The 22,344-nt window shown below is 34.5% G+C and overlaps 1 protein-coding gene across 17 annotated transcripts in view; it reads left to right on the forward strand.

Annotated features, from left to right (window-relative positions):
• The window catches only part of LOC143223242 (catenin delta-2-like), a 112,866-nt gene that overhangs the window by 52,618 nt on the left and 37,904 nt on the right, over positions 1–22,344 (forward strand). For 11 of the 17 annotated variants that reach the window (XM_076450916.1, XM_076450926.1, XM_076450914.1 and 8 more), the window contains 3 exons: positions 10,590–10,731; positions 16,957–17,028; positions 21,083–21,243. In XM_076450916.1, coding sequence (XP_076307031.1) covers positions 10,627–10,731; positions 16,957–17,028; positions 21,083–21,243 — 338 coding nt within the window. In that variant the 5' untranslated portion in view covers positions 10,590–10,626. Of the gene's footprint in view, positions 1–1,869; positions 2,146–8,084; positions 8,193–10,589; positions 10,732–11,454; positions 11,564–16,956; positions 17,029–20,856; positions 20,994–21,082; positions 21,244–22,344 lie in introns of those variants that run through there. The other 6 variants (XM_076450932.1, XM_076450935.1, XM_076450915.1 and 3 more) reach the window with 5 other exon arrangements.

The following is a 22,344-nucleotide window of genomic DNA, read 5'->3' on the forward strand; positions in this document are numbered from 1 at the left end:
ATTATCAGATCTAGAATAAATTTAATTAACAGTGTCGCCAAATGGTGTTTGAATACAATGCCTAGTTTTAATTATCGTATAAATTTTTAGGTTAAGTGAAATATAAACATGTTTACTCTTGGGATAAAAAGTGTGGTGAAATATCAGAATCGAATTACGTATCTAATAAAAATTTTAAATCCAAATTCTAACTTGTCCAAAACGAGTTGTTAGCGAAAAAGGAAAAGAGAACATATTTTACTGTAGCCTGCTTTAATTTCGATACTACTTTGTTATTGGAAACTTAAAATATTCCCATTAAGAACAAGATAAAATGTGTATTTTAGCAATCACACTTCCCAGATTAAAGAATTGCATGCTTCGACAAATTGAACATTAGGCTAGATCTTTCATACAACCAGGACTTGAAAAACATTTGAATGGCCAGAACCACTAGTGATTCAGCACAACTAAGCTTGTTCTTTTTTTAAAAAAATGCAGACATTGTAATAAGGAAAAAAATTGAAATTAAAATGGGCACTTGAATGCACGGTGAATGATAGTCAACCATGAAACAGAAAAAACTCAACCACACTAACCTCCCTCTCTTCCCTTGGCAATACTATACATTTACAAGGCTCAACATTCAACAAATGGTTTCACAATGTACTTTTAAAACCCTGCAGTTCCCGTTTGCTCTTTTGATGCTGTTTCTTATAATTATGCTAAGGTTTTACATTTTTTGTTCTTACAACTCCTTATTGTACATTAAAAGAACAATAACAAGACGTGCAAATGTACAAATAGTAGTCACATGGAAATAGTAAAAAAGTTACACTATATAATAACAGTTTAGAAAAATCATTTTCACCTACTCCTCTCTCTCTCTCACACACATATGCACTAACAAAATTCGGTCTTTTCCATGTTACAAACTTCTGTTAATCGGACGTGACTGGTATCTAATATGTAGCTTTTACGTCTTATACACATTTTAGATACCTTTAGTGGCCAGAGTATAAGATAGCCCATTGTGCTTAACTTCAAACAAACGAATACACATAAACGAAGTCTGTGATGCTCATGTTTTTTTACTTGTTTAGAGACTGTCTGATCTTCCAATTAGGCATAAATTACGGGGTTTCTTAATCTGTACTTGTAAAACATGTATTCTGCTTCTTATTACATGATAAAGAAGTATACAGTTACGTATAATATTAGGGTTTTTTTTTAACCTCGTAGTTGTATTATGCTGTGTATCACATGGTAAAGAACTGTTGATATTTTCAGTGGATTTTGTAGGCTTTTGTAAAGCAGAAACTTTCCCTTTCACCAATTTACTACCTTATATTTCCTGCTAATCAGTACATAAACACAATTAATAGAAAATGTACACGTTATTTAAAAAAACAAAATCGTTTAAATACCATTTTTTACATCTTTTAAACTTTTAATAATCATTAATATCCATAGTTATTTAGTGACCGACAGATATACCCGTATGATACTTTTTACAATAAAACTGTGGTACTGCAATAACAGATATACTTTTTGTACACACTTGCATACAATCTAGGTAAAGTGTAAGTTGGCATATTTAACAGTTTGAATTGAATAAAAAATTAGCCACGTTGTAAACGTAGCAAATTTTCGCAGACATAAAAAAAGTACAAAATATCAATATATTAAAGCAAATATCCGTTTAGTTTTGTGATAGCTATGCCACGATGCTTTACGAATTACGGACTGACAGTATCAAATTCCTCCCCATTGTTAGTTGTTGAGGTACATTTAGGTCGTTCACACGGGTTTGGTCCTAGTACTGCATTCCAATACATTGAAACATGACTAGCAGCGCCCTCTCACGGGTACGTGAATGCTTCCCAGTATCAACTTGCCCCGAGTGCTGCTTGTCCTTGTGTAGCGTAGCGTTGTTGTAGAACGTTATAATTTTAATAATTTTACTTTTGCTGAACGCCGTGTATGTTTTTCACGTGAGGATTACTTTTCCCGTTATAATTTCGGATTGTGTGTAAATTCAACAGGCATATATTTCAGTATTTTCACCTTTCGGATAGTTAATTGTGGTCAGCCTAGCTTTAACTAGCAGTATCTGACAGTGTACATGCACTCTTCAGGCACTGGACCGCCACCATACCTCACGTGGTAAGTTGTTTGTACAGTGAGGCCAATAGCTAAAAGTGACGTACAGCAGTATAATAACTAGTTTGAAATCTAAATAATTAAAAATTATTTACTATCCATGGTCAGTGCAATTTTTTTATGTTATGGATTTACGTATCGTATATATTGGTACTTACCTTAAAATATGAGGTCAAAATTATGTACCTCAGGACAGTTGGTATGGCTATTAACACTTTTACCACTACAGCAGAGAACAACGATTCTACCTTCTTAGGTCATCCTCAGGTTAACAAAGAGAGAGTTTGTAACTGACCGTTACCTAGCAAATGTCTTCGGAACGAGAGTGTAAACGAGTACGGGATTGTAGGGGGCGTTGCAGTTAGATGTTTGGTTATTAATTAGTGTAGGTATAAAGGTGTTCCTGTATATTGGCTTAGTTTTGGTTTTAGTTGGGTCTCTCGTCATCACAAATGTCAAAATTAACTATAATAATTATAGGGAAATAAATACAATATTTTTTAATCCTATAAAGACAAGTAGGAATCACATGTACGTTATTTAAGTAGCTACAGTAATAACAAAACTTTTAATGTTACAAAAATATTGAAACAAGAAATTACAAACTACAAAAGCTAGGCCCGGCATGACCAGATGGGTTAAGGCGTTCGACTCTTAATCTGAGGGGTTGCGGGTTCGAATCCCGGTCGCACCAAACATGCTCGCCTGGGGGCGTTATAATGTGACAGTTAATCCCACTATTCGTTGGTAAAAGAGTAAGTAGCTCAAGAGTTGGCGGTGGGTGGTGATAACTAGCTGTCTTCCCTCTAATCTTACAATGCTAAATTACGAACGGCTAGCGCAGATAGCACTCGAGTAGCTTTGCGAGAAATTCAAAACAAACAAACTACAAAAGCTGAATGATTTAAAATAATAAAAAACATCCATGCTTTGGCAGATCGTTGTAATTATGATAGTCTGAGCCAAAGCAGAGGTATTGTTTTAATTTTAAGTAGGTTTTCTTTTTTCAATATTTTTTGTAGCATTAACATTTTCTGTATTACTAAAAGCCAGCGAAGTTACGTATATATCGACCCATACTTCTCTTTATAAAATTAAATTGTTTATTATGCTGTTTGTTTCCTTTTTTATTAACTATATTTTCGTGCATCAAACGTGAGGTGCACGCACATTCAGTTGGATTTTATTATCATTAGGACCTGTAACAACCGAACCTCAAATCTAATTATATGCCCAAAGTAGCACATCATCCATTAAATACATATATATATCAGTATCCTTTGCGGTACAAGGAAGGAATCACTGGGATCCCAGACGGAAAAGTTCTGAGAAAGAATTAGAGTGATAGGGTGCATCTTTTTTTCTTTTTTATTGTATACGCTTTTCTGGAAAAATCACTTACTTATTTACGTACTTAAATGAAAATTCCTTGAAATAATGCAATTTTGATTTACCCCATAAACACGTATATAGCAATGTAAGCATTTCGGGTTTGCTCGCCCAATTCTGTGACTTACTCATTATTAATATTTACACATTTCTAATGATGGCTTTAAACTAACGACTTTTAAATTCGCCATTTTGTTTCATCTCGATCGCAACTAGTAAGTACAAGCACTGGACATATGAAGATCATCGTCTTAAAAATTGTTAATAGAACAAAAGATAATGCGCTCGATATATTGGATAAACATTCGGAATCAACACTCGCGAATATTAGTCATTTCGACGTATATTTCAGTCATGCTCATATAAAAGTAAAAAGTTAAAGAAATGTGTTTAATTTTTTTCTGGATAGAGGGCAGCAACAAAAATCTACACGAACAAAACTTTTTGTTATATGTATGTATAATTAGATTTATCCACCTTTAACTCAATAATCTATTAATTTTAGCATGTTGTAAAGCACTGAAACTATTTCCCCAGAAAATGTCAGGTTTATTGACTTCCAATGTATTTACTTAATGTTTTGAAACACCCGTCTTAATTTTCGAGAAAGACGGAGGATTGAAGACTTTAATATTTGTCTGTTTGCTGTTAAATGGGTCACGTTCTTCATTGCCGTTGAAACAGTAACTTACAAAATGGGTAAAAACACAAAAACAGAATAGTTTATTTATACGTTTTGTTTCTCCGTGTTCAAACACACACGTATACTGTTGCTTTTAAAACTGAAGGATATAGTGAATGACTTAATTGAAAAAAATTCTAGCCAGAATAATTTGAAATTAAAAGGCGGTGGCAATTTAACATTATGCCTAATTCTTACTCATTAATCATAGCAATTTTTAACATATTAATTAATTTATTTTATGGTGATAAGAAGATTTAATGTGCAACAAATACACATGAATGTGTATATATATATATATATTTAATTAAACGCAGTAAGTTCCACTACCCGACGTTTAATTATATATTCATCACACCTTAATGTACATTGTAGGATCTCGTTAAAAAAGAGAGAAAAACAAAACAAGATATGATGTTATATTATGTGTGTATTAGATATTTGTTTAAACCTGTGATTCTCAAAGTTCTTCCTCTGCAGTCCTCACCCCACTGTTGTGTTCTCTCAAATGACCTCGGCCTGGTGTTTCGCGCCAGTCATTGGCACTTTAGACCATTTGGAGGACACTCTTTGACCACTGATCTAAATCGTTCGATTGATTTACGAACTACTCGAATGAATGTTAAACATCATGTAAAGCTCCTTTGTTTTCTTCAGCTCGTGATAATAAGATACTTTTCATTACTACAGAAGTGCTTTTAATGGAAGTTGTTTTACCAGATTTGATGTATTAAACAGTTTGTGTAAATATTGTCAATAGCGTTTCTTATCAGGTGTACAAAGCCACAACATGACGGAATAATTAAAAGGTTTGATCCCTTAACACCCTATGCAGAAATATAGAAGTATACATGTTACACTGTGAGAAGAGGTAGAAATAGAAATAATAACTGTTTTACAAAAAGGGAAGAAATTGGCATTGCATCTTCCCTTTTTTCCCCCATTCTTCATTTGTATATACGTAATTATATGAGAAATATATATATATATATATACATCTAATTTCTTAGCAGGACTTTTTTTTTGCATTTCATGCAATAAAAATTTTCCCATTTCCGTTTTGACATTTCTGTTTGCTTTATAAAGTACAAAGGAAAAATATTTTCAGAAGACTTAGCTTTTCTATATAATAGGAAAACCAATTTCGGAAGAAATGCTGCACTTCTATCGTACACGGATGTATAGGTGGTCTAACGTTAAAAAGACTCAGACAAATGAAAGATGTTTTTCAGAAGGTTTAGCTTTCCCGTACAATGGGTAAAAAAAAAAAAAAAAACAACTATTTCATAAGACGCGCTGCATTACCGTCTTATAAGGATGTATAGGTGATTTAACGTTAAGGATTCAAACAAATTAAACTGAACACATTGAGGGACAATAAACACTACTATCTTTCCAAGCATTTACTTTTCTTTCCGCTAAGAGATACAATTTAGAAACTAACTGTGATGCCGTGGAAAGAGTAGATATAAAAGGAGATAAGTCCAGTGAAAGTTTGAGAAGTTAATAGTAGTAAAGGAAAATAAAGGATAAAGAAGTGGGCTGGATGAGGTATACAGTCTTCTGGAAGGGTAATTAAATGAATGAGTAGGGAACTTCTCGATTGATGATTCCTTTGAGTCAGTTGCGTGACTCCATTGCTTTTGGTTTTGTATCTTAATTTGATGAATCCAATTACTTTGTATTATGGTGGTTCACTCCATGGAAATTTCGATCTCTCACAAGATATTATATAGTTTTTATGTACATGAAACTACATCCAATACCTTTGTATTACGGTATACTAATATAGTTTACACAAGATTTAATATATACAGAGAGTTACTTACCTTCTATAAGAACAATTTATGTACGCTAAGGCAGAAGAAGGTTGCAGCAGATACGTGTTGGTGCTTCATAGACGACATGTTTATCATCTGTATGTTTGGTTTACAACTAATTCCCGATCATTCGACAGTGCAATACCACTAGAGTAGACTTATGACTAGAGGATGTTGCTGCAACTTTTTCCTTTCAGAGATTACTGAATGATGTTGTGCTAAAGGATTCAACATTTCTAATAAAGAGAACCTTCAGTGTTCTGAACAGAAACGGAAAATCTCGCATAGTTGTGTGTTTATGACAACAATGGGGCCATAAACCACTTCCCAAGTACAAGGTTTCTCACTCAAAATATTATTATGATAAAGCTTGGCATACTTCCTTAGAGTGATAACAAGATAGTAAACATGATTTGTAGTTGATGAAGACAGAGTCCAAGAGTTGACAAGTTTCCAGCCACAAAAATCAATGGCTGTTTAAACGAGAAAGACGGTCCAAAAAACTAGAATTACAGAAATCCCATTTGATCACATATCCATCAAGTCATTCGATGCAGTTTCAATGGACTTTTGTGTATTTTTACCTGCTTGAATTTCATCTAGGAACCCAAGAGTGTAGGGGTTGTTGAAAATGCGTCAAGGTGTGTGGTCGAAGACTGACTGATCCTGCTGTCTTTCGCAGAAGAGTTTCGCAATAGTGAAAATTGGAATGTAAAGTAATTGCATGTAATCATGTCATTAATCTGAGCTCAATCAACAATGAAGGAAGTAATTCCAAGGATAACATAACGGTCGTGACTTTATTCTTATAAAATGCTATTAATACTCAAAACAAGTAACTCGACGTAATACGTTAAGTCGTATTCATAGTAAAACATGCTCACGAACCGTGATTAAGAATTTTTTGTTTATCTGAATATAAACATTTCAACTTTTATATATTTCCTCATAAAACTTCAAGTTACGTCAGTGTTGTCCTTCAACTATTAAGAGCACGAATTCTATTATTGTAAAATAATACCTCTAACATCGAATTAGTATAGCGATTCATCTTTTCTTGTATAAATGGTTTGGATTGTGTTTACTTCAAGCGTAGTAAGAAGCACCCTTATTGATTAACCACGATTTTTGATACAAGTTCAACAGTTAAAAACATATCATGAATGTTTTTTGTTAAGAAATTTTGGTTTTCGTCTCTGAAGGATAACATACTATTGATGTGTATATTTACGTATAAATATTTTCTTACATATTTTAAACGCTTCATTTAGTTTAAGAAAATAAAACATGAAACTGCTGCAGGGTATAAAATATCAAACTATACATGAAACTATATAGAATGGACGGCAACTGCCTGTTGTGGAGGCATAAGTGTAGAGGACAACGTTTCGAAAGTCTTCCGCTTTTCGTCAGACTCGCCCCCCGCTAGTACAGCGGTAAGTCTCCGGATTCACAACGCTAAAATCAGGAGTTTGATTCCCCTCGGTGGGCTAAGCAGATAGCCCGATGTGGCTTTGCTATAAGAAAAAACACAAAACACATTCGTCAGACTTGAAGAAGACTTTTGGAACGTCATCCTCTACACTTGTTTCTCCACAACAGGCAGTTGCCGTCCATTCTATAAAGTTTCATCATGAATACTCTGACCAAACAATCTATCAAAAAATTTAGACTATACACCTTTTACCTTATAAACAGGCTAAAATTTTCGATAACACTAGTTTAGTTTGATATAACATGTAATTCAGAAGTAATCCATGCATTTAAAAATGGAAATAGAAGAAATTACTAGGACCTCACTGCACTAGAAGAGGTATGACTTGAAGTCACTCTTGATTAATCATCCGGGTCTTCTCAACAGGTATTTGGAAGTATATGAGAGTAGTAGTTTTTTGTACATTGAAAAAAATGTCGTTTAATTAAAAAAAGGAAAAGAAGGAATCGGTCATTGTAGTTTAAAATAAAATAATTGAAATAAGAACTAATATATAAAATATGTGTTCGAGCTATATATCGTTGGGCAGTACTAAACTATTATCCTTACAGTGTAGGCAATCATTCGAGTAACTGGACCTTCGAAAAGTAAAGAGCTGCCAATTCCATTAAAAGAAAAGAGTTGCAAAAAAAGAAATCTGTGTGGGTGCCTTACAAACATTAAGGTAATCAAGATATGTTTAGCAATTCGAAGTTTGATATCTGAAAAAAGTAGTAAAAAATAACTACTATTTTATAGATATGGAAAACAGATACTAGAGAATGTTCTGCTTAGGTCCAGAAAGTAGGAAGTAATATGTTAGTTAGTTTAGAGTCAATGCATTGCAAGACCTGTTCTCTTCAGTAAGACTGTAATGCACAAACGTGGTAAAGCAATGACGTACAAGTGGTGAGAATATAGTTAGTATCTCAGAATAGGAAAAAAAACGTAACTTTAGCAGCTACTCTGTAGAATCTGTTGCCATGACAACAGTATACTGGATTTCGTGAAACGCACAGAAATCCAATTGAATGGTTAACGTAAAATTTGAAAGAGCGGTGAAATGCCTTCCAAAAAAAGACTCGCTGATCAGATTACTCTCGTAGATTGTAAAGGTTGTTTGGATCTAAAAACGGACAAAGAACCCGCCTGGATCGTCAACACGAACAATACAGTAAGCTTCGTAGAACTAATCAAGAATGTAGTAGAAATGTTCATTGTCGAGCTGGTAGGCCTAATATTTCTGATAAAAATCACATACTTTGGAGATCTTTTTTCACACGTCTCTTGTTTTGTTCGTTTGCAATTTCAAATCAGAGTTGTTTAAATGTAAACAAAAATCATTTTAAACTTCTATTTTGGCTCCCACACTCTTGTACTGCATATATAAATAGCCTTTCAGGTAAACTTTTGTTTCTCTTTGCCCAACATAGCTGATGAATTCTAGTTTTGTGCGAAAAGCCTCTTAGAAGACTTCTGGAAAACAGAAGATTGTACTTTCTAAGAAAAATCCCCTGATGTAGACAGAATAATGACAACGTCCAACATTTCAATTAAGTATTGTTGTAACTTTATGACTTTTCGTACAGAAGCGCACAACAATCATATTTTTCAACAATACTTGAAGTTCTGGAAACTGTCAGTTTCTTATATCTAACCTTGTAAAAGTTAGTATTGTAACTTGTTATGATGTGACGCTTTTTGCTGATAACGTTTTTCAATAATAATTTATATTTGTCATAAGAAAACAACATTAAGTTTATACTAATTTTAAAACACTGAAAGCTTTATACGATCCCTGAGGATATGATAATATTCAAACATACTGTGTTCGTTATATTCAATGCTGACGATGCGTTTCGCTCAATATCAGAGTTTATCTGATTGACTGAAGTACGACAAATATGGTAATAATCGGAAACCTTGTACAAGGAGCATTCCGATCACTGCTATGTTGGTTGTACCTTAACTGGATATGAAAATGACGGGCATATTGTGGTTGAAATACTATTATACAATTTTTTCGAAAAAAACAAACATAAAACCCCGAAGACCCAAATAAAGACATTATTATTTAAATATAATTTAATCCTAATACTACTGTTTTATGGTTTGTTTGCTTTTGTTTTAGAGCAAAACCACATTGGGTCATCTGCTGTGTCCACAGCGGAGAAACTGATTACCCCGAATGTTAGCGTTGTAAGTCTGTAAAGCTTCACTTGGGTACAATATCTTATGGCAAATATAATTCAGTATTGTTACTTTTTGGTAAAGTGTTATAACCTTGTCAGTTTCTTCGAAAGAACTCTTCCTCTAACCATAGTAAACAATACCGTGAAATGTTAAAGGAATGCAGTTTCTTCGACAGAATTATGCCATAAGCAGTACAGTCAAGAAATCATAAGCAAAACAATAAAAACATTCACATGTTGCCTCGACAAATTAGGTTTTCACGTGGAAACTGAAGTCTGGTTGCAAAGTGCATTTGAAAAATGCTCTCAAGAAAGGAAGTGCGTACAAAATATTGATCAAGTCTTTCTTGGTAATGAACATTTGGCTGAACGTGATAAGCATGCAATCACCGGCTTGGACATATTGTTACAGAGATCTTGCACTGATGTCAAAAAGTCCTGTGATATAAAGTTTAATCCGCCATATTAGGCCTCAAGCGATTACATTCACCTTAGGTGAGAAATTACGGATATGCCTAATGATATCGCATCATGTGACTTTGTAAATCATCTCGGCTATGTTCACAAACATTAGGATACTGAATAGCTTTCGACTCTCTCTTTTTTCACAGCTAGTCACAGAATAAAAATTACAATTTCTGTAAGGATATGGATTGCTGTTGACTGTCAGAAGGACGTGTATGGGGATATCAACTTGTATTTACAGCATTCTCGCTTCTGGTCATGTATGTCACATGTTTGTATGCAGTTTACTTACTTTTAATACGTATGGTTAATGATTTCTTGTATATCAATATATGCGCGTGTCTTGTGTCTTAATTTGTATCTACCATTTTTTATTAATTCAATCGAATGTCTCAAAAATTACATATTTTTTTGTATTTCCACAGGGTTTCTTAACGTTGACAAATTGAAGCTTTGTCTACTATGCCCGTGGAAGACCTGGCTATTCACAACAGGCCTGTGACCTACTCTCCAACTTCTCTTCCTGGCCAGTCAGCGGCTACTATTCTTCAATCTGTAAAAGAACAGGTCAGTTGATCACATCATTATTAACTAAATATTGTTTGTTTATTTTTCAATTTAAACGGTTATATTCTTGCTCTTGCTTTTGCTATTGCGTAACTAATTGCTCTTCTATATACAGGGCGTTCGGAAAGTCACTGTGCAGTTTTGTAATCATATGTTTATTCAGTCTATTTCAAGCCAGTAACTGTTAGCAGTGTTTAGAAACAAAATGAAAAGGTCCCAAGCCTGTATTGATGCCACCGTGGTCACTTTTAATATTGTTTATAATTGTCATTCATATTTACCTCCTGTATTCTATATTGAAACATGTCTGTTAACAAATATATAAGTGCACAGTGACTTTTAACGGTTGTAATTTTACCAATTAAAAGAAAATGTAACTACCTTTGTCGAGCGCATTTTGGTGTATATACATACAGTTGAGCCATTAAGGGATACATATATATGTTTCCTAACAGCTCAGCTGTATTTCTGCAAACTTGTAACGATAGAAATCTGGATACTTATGATAGATACAGTAGGGATAAAACATTGTGTATTTCTGTGCTTAATTAAAAAAAACAAATGTATACACATGTGTGTATGTATATTGATAACAGTTCTATATATTTAAGACATATTTAACACAGTTATTTCTAATCCGTACTAGGCTAGGATATCTCTTGTTATAAAATTTTATTTATTATTACTGATGTACTTTTCATTTTTCCATTACTGGTTGACTAGGTAATGATTGCGAAAAATTCCTAACTGTTGAAAAAATAAGCGGTTGTAGCATTAACATTTGAAAAATTTATCCTACTGATGAAGAATTTTATAGACGTTCTGATACACGGTAAAGTAACATTATATTGTCATATATTTTAATGTGTGTGTATTGTTTTCTCAGCAGAAATGAATTAACAGCGATTACTTGCAGGAATAAAAAAGTGTACTTTTAGATTTTCAATTATTTTTGTTTTCCATACAGAATCTAGTTCGTTATTGATTAAATTCGTATATATGTATATATAGTCACAATGCACCATTACATATCACTGACATATGTTGGATTAACAGTAAGTCATATACGTCAGCGCATTGATAAAAATGGTTGTGGTAACTTTTTCAAACATGATGTAAAGTTAAAAATACTAGAGTATCATTATATAACAAATTAGAAATTCACTTATGCTCCCTACAATATTTTTGATGAATGGTTTAATATGGGTGTACAGATAAGTGTTTACACGAGAACGAAGGTGTGCACCGTCTATCAAAATACCTTCAGTTGGAAAGATGTTAAACTGCTTATTTGTAACTATTTTTGTCAGTAAAAATTATAATAAAGGAAAATCATAAAAAGGAAGAAGAGCCCTTCCATAATAAATAAACCGTCCCCATATAACTTGACTTAATACTCAAGTAGTATACCACACCAATCTCTATTAAAGACTAGAGCTCACTGTAATTCTAAGAACCCATGAGTGAAAGAATAATATGATATAATATATAAATCACATTAAATCAGCCATATCTGCTAGAAACAAAGTATTTTGTCCTATATTAGAGCTCATCAGGTCGGCTGATATACCACTTAGTGATCGTTAGTGTGTGAATTAGACTACGTAACTGAATTGTAATCACTAGCAATTGTATTTAAGTGAATTACAATTCAAAAACTTAAATAAGAACAGCGCCATATTATTTATTTTAATTGACTTTGGTGCAATTTATTTCTTCGTTTTTATTATTCTCTTTGAATTTACGTTACTATAATTCACAAGAATTGGACAACCAGCAATCCTTAAAGACTAGCTCACTGTAACACCTGAAATGAAATATTACAGGTTAGTGGATTTTTTCGTGAGTCTATACTTACTTGTACGGATCAAATATTTTTGGTACGTTCCTTCATGTTTTTCCACCAGGACTTTTCATATGTCAGTGTCGTACAGGTAGACCGTTGTTCAAATCCAGGGAATTGTTCTATCTGTCATGTCAGTCTCAGCAGACGAAATATCCCACACAAGGTTTTCTTCAATTTTTTACCACTGAAAAATCGAGCAATGTTATCCTAGAACCTTTCCAAGCAAGTTCATCTTCCAAATGACCAGGTTAATTTGGATTTTCTTTGTTCGAACATCTTTCTGGGTTCGATGGACGTATTTTGTTTTGGCAATCAAAATTTAAAATCATTTTTTTGGCTTATATTATATTATATGTAATTATTATTTCTAGCCGATATCAATAAGTATTAAAAACATTCTATACTTATGTCTTTGTTCTTATCTTTTATATACGTTCTTAGTCTGAAACAGATAGAAATGTCTTCGTGCCGGACATTAAGTTTGTTTGTTTGTTTTGGAATTTCGCACAAAGCTACTCGAGGGCTATCTGTGCTAGCCGTCCCTAATTTAGTAGTGTAAGACTAGAGGGAAGGCAGCTAGTCATCACCACCCACCGCCAACTCTTGGGCTACTCTTTTACCAACGAATAGTGGGATTGACCGTCACATTATACGCCCCCACGGCTGGGAGGGCGAGCATGTTTAGCGCGACGCGGGCGCGAACCCGCGACCCTCGGATTACGAGTCGCACGCCTTACGCGCTTGGCCATGCCAGGCCCACCGGACATTAATCAAGTTGAAAGAATCGATCGCTAGAAAAATGTTATACAGTCACACCGGATGTTGCAATTTAAACATTATATTCATAAACTTGTTCAAGTTAAATTAAAATTATAGAGAAAAAATTAATGCTTTGGTACAATAAAGAACCAAGTTATGATAGATTATTAAAATATAACCACGTTTTATGTTAGGCTAATCTGATTTTAAAGGCTAAACATAAGTTGCGTAGCGCCTCCGTGCGAATTTTTTGTTGAAACAGTTAATAACTGTTACAGCCTGAAGATATATGTAAGGTCTCCTTGGTCCGGCATGGTCAGGTGGGTCAAGGCGGGTTCGAATCCCGGTCGCACCAAACATGCTCGCCCTTTCAGGCGTGGGGGCGTTATAATGTCACGGTCAATCCCACTATTCGTTGGTAAAAAAAGTAGTCCAAGAGTTGGCGGTGGGTGACTAGCTGCCTTACCTCTTGCCTTACACTGCTATATTAGGGACGGCTAGCGCAGATAGTCCTCGTGTAGCCTCACGCGAAATTCAAAACAAACTGACAGATGTCCAAAGAAGTGAGGCAAACATGTAATGAATTAAGATCAGAGCTGCTCTGTTGTCACTGGCGATTGAAACCAGGTATCGATTGATCTGTAAAGTATAAACAAGCTCGGACTATTGCTGTATATCGTAGATTATAGAAAGTTTTATAATTGAACACAAGTTATCACGTGGATGTAGAATATCCGTCAATGTGTTTCTACCAATGAACAAAAACAGACAAATTGGTGATAGATTCATTAAGAAGCACCTAACTATAATATGTTTATCCAAACTTTGCTATTGCTTTTAATCGTAGCTATGATATGTTTTACTTACTATGGTAAAATAGGAGGTACACCATATTCCAGTCTATTATTTAAATTGTCAGCCTGAAAAATGTGTTTTCTTTATTAGGTTAATTGACCAAATATTCTTAGGTATGGAATAAACATGATTGTAAATTTTTTAAATCTATAATTAGATATGCGTTTATTGTTGTTTTTACATATTTAAAAGCAATATTGTATTTAGAAATTAGTGAAATCTGTTTTCCGTCAAAATTTACATTAATACTTCAGCTTTCACTCCCCAGAAGCATAATGTTATGTTTTTGTTTTGAATTAAGCACAAAGCTACACAATGGGCTATCTGTGCTCTGCCCACCACGGGTATCAAAACCCGGATTTTAGCGTGTACGTCCGCAGACATACCGCTGAGCCACTGGGAGGCAAATTTCGCGAAAAGCTACACGAGGTCTATCTGCGCTAGCCGTCCCTTATTTAGCAGTGTAAGACTAGAAGGAAGGCAGCTAGTCATCACCACCCACCGCCAACTCTTGGGCTACTCTTTTACCAACGAATAGTGGGATTGACCCAAATTATAACGTCCCCACGGCTGGGAGGGCGAGCATGTTTGGTGCGACAGGGATTCGAACCCGCGACCCTCGGATTACAAGTCGAACGCCTTAACCCACTTGGCCATGCCGGACCATAACGTCATGTATCTGGACGTACAACTCTAGAAACTGGGTTTCGATGCCCAGGTTGGGCAGAACACAAATAATCCATTTTGTAACTTCATGCTTAATTTCGAACAAACAAAAGTTTAGCTTATGAAAGATAAAACTTGTTTTAAAGATACAATATATATATATATATGAAAGACAGCAATTATGACAAAACTTGTGTCATTTATTATTCACAGTGTATTTACACAGAAAACAAAATTGGAAATTGTGCACAAGGTAACTTATACCATTGCACCAGATTTTAAATACATCAACAAGATTTTTAATGCTACTCGTAACATTTCTTCAGATTTTTCCTTCTTCCTCTCGAACTTGCTGTCTTCTTTTCTGATTTTATTCTTACTTGGATTAAAATGTCTCCTGCGTTACTCAACGGTATAGAGAGTAAACGGTCCGTTAACCCTCGAGAGATTTTTTTAGCTGTCACAATTCGTCAGAATCGTGAGTTTCACGTGATCTGTAGCGTTGTTGACGGCTCTCAACCAGAATACCAGTCACCCATCCATTTACTTTGTTTTTTTCTATCATTGTCCCTGTTCTTCATGTCACAACATTCTTACTTTTACCTTCTGTGTTGTGGAGGTTGGCGCTTGTTTGTCCAAAGTCATTGTCTAGTTTTCTTTTCCATAAAAAGCAACAAATAGTTTCTTTAGTCTGTCAAAGAGCAAGTTTCGTTTATATAACCGGCGTTATTGATTTCTTCCTCCTTTGTTTGATTAACGGCCTGAAACGTTTTCCATAAACGAAGAACTTCAAGCATCAGTGATGAAACTTCGTATTAATTTGTGAATAATTTAATGGGACAAATTATTTTAAAAGTTCACGTATAACTGCAGATTTGATTACGAGTTTGTCAATTTTATTTATGCATAACTGACAGTGTAAATACTAAGCCTAATCCCTGTTAAGGTTTACTTACTGTATTTTGTTTTTGAATTTCGCACAAAGCTACTCGAGGGCTATCTGTGCTAGCCGTTCCTAATTTAGCAGTGTAAGACTAGAAGAAAGGCAGCTAGTCATCACCACCCACCGCCGTTTACTTACTACTCGGCCCGGCATGGCCAAGCGTGTTAAGGCGTGCGACTCGCAATCTGAGGGTCGCGGGTTCGCATCCCCGTCGCGCCAAACAGGCTATCCCTTTCAGCCGTGGGGGCGTTATAATGTGATGGTCGCGCAAAGCTACACGAGGTCTATCTGCGCTAGCCGTCCCTAATTTATCAGTGTAAGACGAGAGGGAAGTCAGCTAGTCATCACCATCCACCGTCAACTCTTGGTCTACTCTTTTACTAACGAATAGTGGGATTGACTGTCAAATTATAACGCCCCCACGGCTGAAAGGGAAAGCATGTTTGGTGCGACGAGGATTCGAACCCGCGACCCTCAGATTACGAGTCGAACGCCTTAACCGACCTGTCCATGCCGGGCCCATCCATACTGAAATCAAAGAATATACGAAAGTCTAAAGATTTCATCTGACATATTGTAGAGCCTCCCTCTCCCCCGGTGACTAAGTAGTAAGTCTGATAACTTATCATGCTCAAAATTTGGTTTCGATACTTGCAGTGGGCATAACACAGATAGCTCATTGTGTAGCTTTGTACTTAACGATAAAAAGAATGGTTCTTATGAGGAGCGATATGTGTACTCTATAAGGATGTCCTATCCACACACATCATGTAACATCATATATAACTCTAATGATGTTCTATCCCTGCACATCCGCTCACATAAGGAAGTAACACCATATATAACTCGCGCATGCGAACGCTGTGTTTACATATTGAACACTGAAATATATATATAGTACTTTAAAACTACAACTTGAGTAAGACTAGTTTTGGTGTGGTATAAAATAGTTTATTCGACACGAAAAGTCACAAAAATTCTGTATTTTGCTACTGAAGTGTAGTCTTTTAATCACTAATTAGAATGAACAATTTTCTCTCTAACAACTGTGTTTTAATGTAGCAGTATGCGACTATGTAAACATCCTAATATGGTTTTTGTTTACTCTTTCGTTATTAGTCATGTCACTGAACATTTTATTCTCTTTGTCTTACAGGAAGCTCAGTTTAAAGAGTTAACGAGGGAACTAGAGGCAGAAAGACAGAGCGTTGCTACGCAACTTGAAACTGTAAGTATACGGCAGAGTAATAAAAATGATACATAATTTTGTGCTTATACCTGTTGCCTTACTAAATGGACTGCTGTCTTATTTTACTTTTACCGACGACGTTAAAAAACCTCGAAATAAATAGAGTGGTTGAAACCAAGCTTACGCTGCTGTACGTCTCACTTGAGTATACATACACTGTAGATCCTGTACACTTCAAATAATTGTCAACTCGTTTCAGTAACAAAACCAATATATTATGTGTTAAATTATAAGCATATATTTTACTTAATTTGTCTCACGACACAGTAAGTGTTCGTGTTTTTAATAAAACTTCATGACATAGCTTCATTATTTCGTCTCAATGGAGTAGAGCAAACGAGCCATCAAGTACAAAATAAACAAATAAATATATATTATGAGTGTAGAACAACTCAATAGTGAGTACAATATTGTGTCACTTGAAGTATTGAAACCCGTATATCCATGTCGCAACCTATCAATGGCTTCTTGGGAACATTTATATATGGTTCCGATGTACACTGTAAGTTGTCATGTATATTAACGGACAACATAATTGTATATTGGTTTATCACATGTCATGTGTGTGGTTTACTTAGTAGCCTGACATGAGTGAGGCGGACACGATATGATAAATCTGTTACTGGCTGAACCAAGCACATTCACTTCATTTTTTATTCGTGTATTCGAAAAAGAGGTGAAATATCAATTATGTAGAATACTGATATGATTTTCTTAATATTATTCGGTTTGTATAAGTATGATTTGTTAAAGTAAAACGAAAAGCAATGATTTGTCAAACTAAATAAGTAAAACGAAAATCATATCATTTGCAGCCTGGGTCAGACAAAAAAGCACTAAATGATATAAGTAAAAAATATTTAGTATTGAAACTGTGTTTGAGAACAGCGTGCTACTTAAAAGTATTATACATAATTATTTATTTTAACTAAGAAGCAATAGAAAGTATCACCACGTTATTTATAATTTTCTTTTTATGTCCAATGTCATGGATGTTTTATGCAATGAATACTTCTAATTCTGTGCCTTAATATTCACGGACTCTTCCACCTAAAACGGTGAACATTTAAACTTGTATTATGGTTAAAAAGTGATAAAAGATACCTTGACATTTTTCACTGTTTAAACTTTTCATTGTGTTTCCTTATCTTTCACAAATTCTTCCAGCCAAAACAATGGCCAATTAAACATTATACAACGGATCAGTGATCAAAATATAAAAATGTTTTTACATTGGCATTTTGGGTTGTTTAAAACTTTCCATTGTATATGTTAACGTCATTGAAATATTCCAGCCAACACAGTGAACAGTTAAACAATAAACGACTCAATAACCAAAAAGTAAAACATATTTTATCATTTCATTTGCATTGTTTTTAACTTTTATGGTCTATTCCAACCAACAGAGTGAACAGTTAAACATTATTCAACAGCTCAATAATGAACAAAAAGTAAAAACATTTTATTTTGACAGTTTGTTGTGTTTAAAACTTTCATTTGTATTTTTAATATTCACCAACTCTTCCAGTCAACACACTGAACTGTGCAACGTTATATAAAAACTCAACGATCAAAAGTAAAATTATTTTGCCATGACATTTGGCATTGCTTGAAACTTTTCTAATAATTATCTATAACGTCCCTTCCAGTCAGCAAACTGGACGCTTAGACATTGTGTTTGCGTTTGTTTTCTTATAGCAAAGCCACATTGGGCTATCTGCCTGGTACACCGAGGAGAATAGAACCCATGATTTTAACGTTGTAAATTCGTAGACTAGCGGGTAACTAGACATGTAGTAACGCTGTTGTTGTACCTTGAAGTTAAGCACGATGCTACAATGGGCTGTCTGTGCTCTGCTGACCAGAGGTATCGAAACCCAGCTTCTAACGTTGTAAGTCTGCGGGCGTACTAGGGGGTGGGGCAGCAGTAACACAGTGATAGAAAAGTCACAATATATTACTTGTACAACTTGCATTGTTTTATCATTTCATTCGTATTTCTTGAAAAACAAATTGACAGCGAACAGTCCACAAAAAAATCAGTATAGTTTGTCCGTAAGCCAGCGGTACATCTGCAGGCTCACGGCGTTAAAAATCGGGTTTCGATAACCGTGGTGGTCAGATTACAGATAGCATATTGTGTAGCTTTGCGCTTAACAATAACTAAAACGAAACCTTAAACCATACAACAATAGTAACAACAAGCTCAAACATTTGATAAAGAAAAAAAATTTCTTTCATGCAGGTTTAGACATACTTAGACAGAACGTTAAAACTTGCAGATACGTTGGAATAATTTGCGTAAAAAAATAGAGTCAAATCAGTGTTAACCAAGCTGTTTAACAACCAGTAACGTAGTAAATGATAAAAAGAAATATTATACGTAAGAACGAATTATGAAATGCTGCCATTTAGAACTTTGAAAAAATCATTATCTCTTTAAAACTATGCTCTTTCTTTGTAGTTAATCAGAAATTGAGTTACACAATTAGCTATCTGTACTGTCCTCACCAGGGATACCGAAATGCAAATTTTATCCTTACAATTCTAGAAAATAAGTACTGGATACTGATAAAACTATCCATTAGTAGAGTGTGTGTTTTCTTATAGCAAAACCACATCAGAATATCTCCTGAGTCCAGCAAAGAATCGAACCACTGATTTGAGCGTTGTAAATCCGTAGACTTATCGCTGTACCAGCGGGGAACTCCATTTGTAGAGCTGGCAGTCAGTAGCATTGTGTAAATAATTATTATTAACACCTTTGGAGTCATAATTAATTGTATTAGACGGAAGCAGTTAATATACGTGCTTTAGTAACATAAATTTTTTCTTAATATATTAATAACTTAATGGCTTAATATATTAATAACTATTTAGACGGAAATTTTGTGAATTCATGATTAATTAAAGGCTATCTTGAGACATTAACAGTTGCCTCCCTAATATGTAATTGTAAAAAATGCCCAGAAAATTGCAAAATCCACAAATTTGCTTGTATCTTCGCATGGATCCATTGAACTTCTATACCAAATTTGGTGAAGATCCATCTATAGAGGAAGAAGTAGTGGTATGAAACGCAAAAGCTCCAATAAAAACCGCAAAATACAAAACTTAAGATTAGTTTTATCTCCCAGTGAACCTCCATACCAAATTTGATAAAAAATCGCTCATAAAAACCGCAAAACGCAAAATACAAAACTAGAAATTTCTGTGTATTCCCGCATGGACCGATTGAACGTCCACATTAATTTTGGAAAAAATCCATCCAGATCCTGCGAAGTAGTTACATGGATGTACGACAGACAGTACTATTATATTTATATAGATATATTCAAGTGGTTATGTACAGATTTTTAAAAGTAGAAAAATGAAGTCAAATATTGGCCTTCGTTACCGTTTTACTTAATTTATTAATTAGAAATTGTGTAATAGCAGGATGAAACTATCACTATTTTGTACTCATTACACAGTTAACATGTTAAACACCAGAACGTCGAAATATCAAAATTATAAAAGAATTAGAAGCAATCACGAATTCCAGTTTGATTAACGTAAGCAGTGCGTACTTGTTCAGAGAGAAGTCTGTGCTCCATGCCAATGGCAAGAGGAGTTAGACAGCTTTTCTTTATAAGTAAAATCAGTTTAACCTAATGTAGAGCTGATACAAGCCAAAATGTCCTTGTGTAACACGAAACCAACAACTGGAGCCCTTTTAACCTGAACATGGATAAATGGGTTACCTTACAACTAAGCATGTCCTAGAAATGTTATATCACATTAAAGTGTTATTTATGTAATTCATTACCCTTTTTAATATGTGTTATATTTTGTGCAATATAATTAAGTGACCTCATTTGACTGAACACGCGTACCAAATGAGTTTCATCACTGGTTTCACCATGTAAACATGAACAGTTGCATCCCCTGCGTGTCGAGTGAAAGTATGTTCGCTTGTTGTTATTTTTTGCTAGCTAATTTTCTACGTTAATTTGAAGAGTGTCTTTTTAAATTTCTGTTATTCCTTTTAAAGTATAAACGTCGGGAACGTGAGCAGTACGAAACTGGAAACCTGTTGAATTACGGGTCGACTGAGGATAGAGAAAATTCATACGATTGGCGATCTCCCTCCAGTCACAGTCTTGTTTTCCGAGAGAACTCCGAGCAAGGCCGAAGAATGGCCGATTCCCACCTGTAAGTAAGCTTACTTACATTCTTATCAAAGTTATTGAAGTTTAGTAATCTCATGGAAGAGCTTGCATTCTAGGGCACAGTTTTCACCATGAAATATCTCAGTGTCTTGTAGGAAACTGCTGTGAATATATAGTTTATAGGTGCCGCAGTAAGATACTGATCAGAGTTCAACGTAACAGCTGTTGTTGTTGTTTGTGTATGTAACATATGTTCTACTGAGGGAAAGACATCAAATAACTTATTAAGGTAGCATGTTTGTAGTACTACTGGCAGAACGAAATAAGGCAGTAAGTTAGAAACACAAGAAACTTCTTGCATTTCATGCTGCTTTTGATGGAAACGAAAATATCACTAGGGAAAACTGGAAAACTATGTATGACATTCACATCTCTACTAGAACAGCCTAGCAGTAATATCAATACAACACAAAAACAGTATAATTATTACATAAAAATGACACTTAAAATTCCTATTATATCGTTGTTTTCGCTTTTCTTCGTGAAACACATTATTCCTTTGTGTCTACGTGTTTGGTTTTCTTGCTATCGAATCAGATATCTTGTTTTGAGTTACCATCACGTGTAGTCGTAGAGTAATGGAATTACGGCAACTAGAAAGTGAGTCAGAACATAATGCATATTAACATAATCTATGTTATAATCCATGTACAGATAAATAGCAAAGTGATAATTAAATATTGGTGCATAAGATCTTTTAAGGTTGTATTTTTCTGTCATAAAATTATATCTGTTTTAGAGATGTCAGAGATGGAAAGTTCTATACCTTCTTTAAAAATTGCCTCTTCGTGATTATTTCTAACATAGACTCTCCCGAACGTTCTAAGTAGTTCGAACCGCAGCCGTAAACGTCAGCTCACGAATAAAAACCAGAAACATGTTTTTGTTTCACTGCTGCAGTATATTACTTGTTCTTATGGATTTGTCTCCCCACGTTTCTCCTCTCACCCTTTGCTGTATTAAAAGCAGTGAATGTGTTTAAGAAGGGGACAAATATCAAAATGAAATAATATTACATTATCGACTATTGTGAGCTCCAACCATGGACATTGGAATGGGTTGGAAACTATTATAATAGAGTAAG

Source organism: Tachypleus tridentatus, chromosome 8 (assembly GCF_004210375.1).
Source record: "Tachypleus tridentatus isolate NWPU-2018 chromosome 8, ASM421037v1, whole genome shotgun sequence".
NCBI lineage: Eukaryota > Metazoa > Arthropoda > Merostomata > Xiphosura > Limulidae > Tachypleus > Tachypleus tridentatus.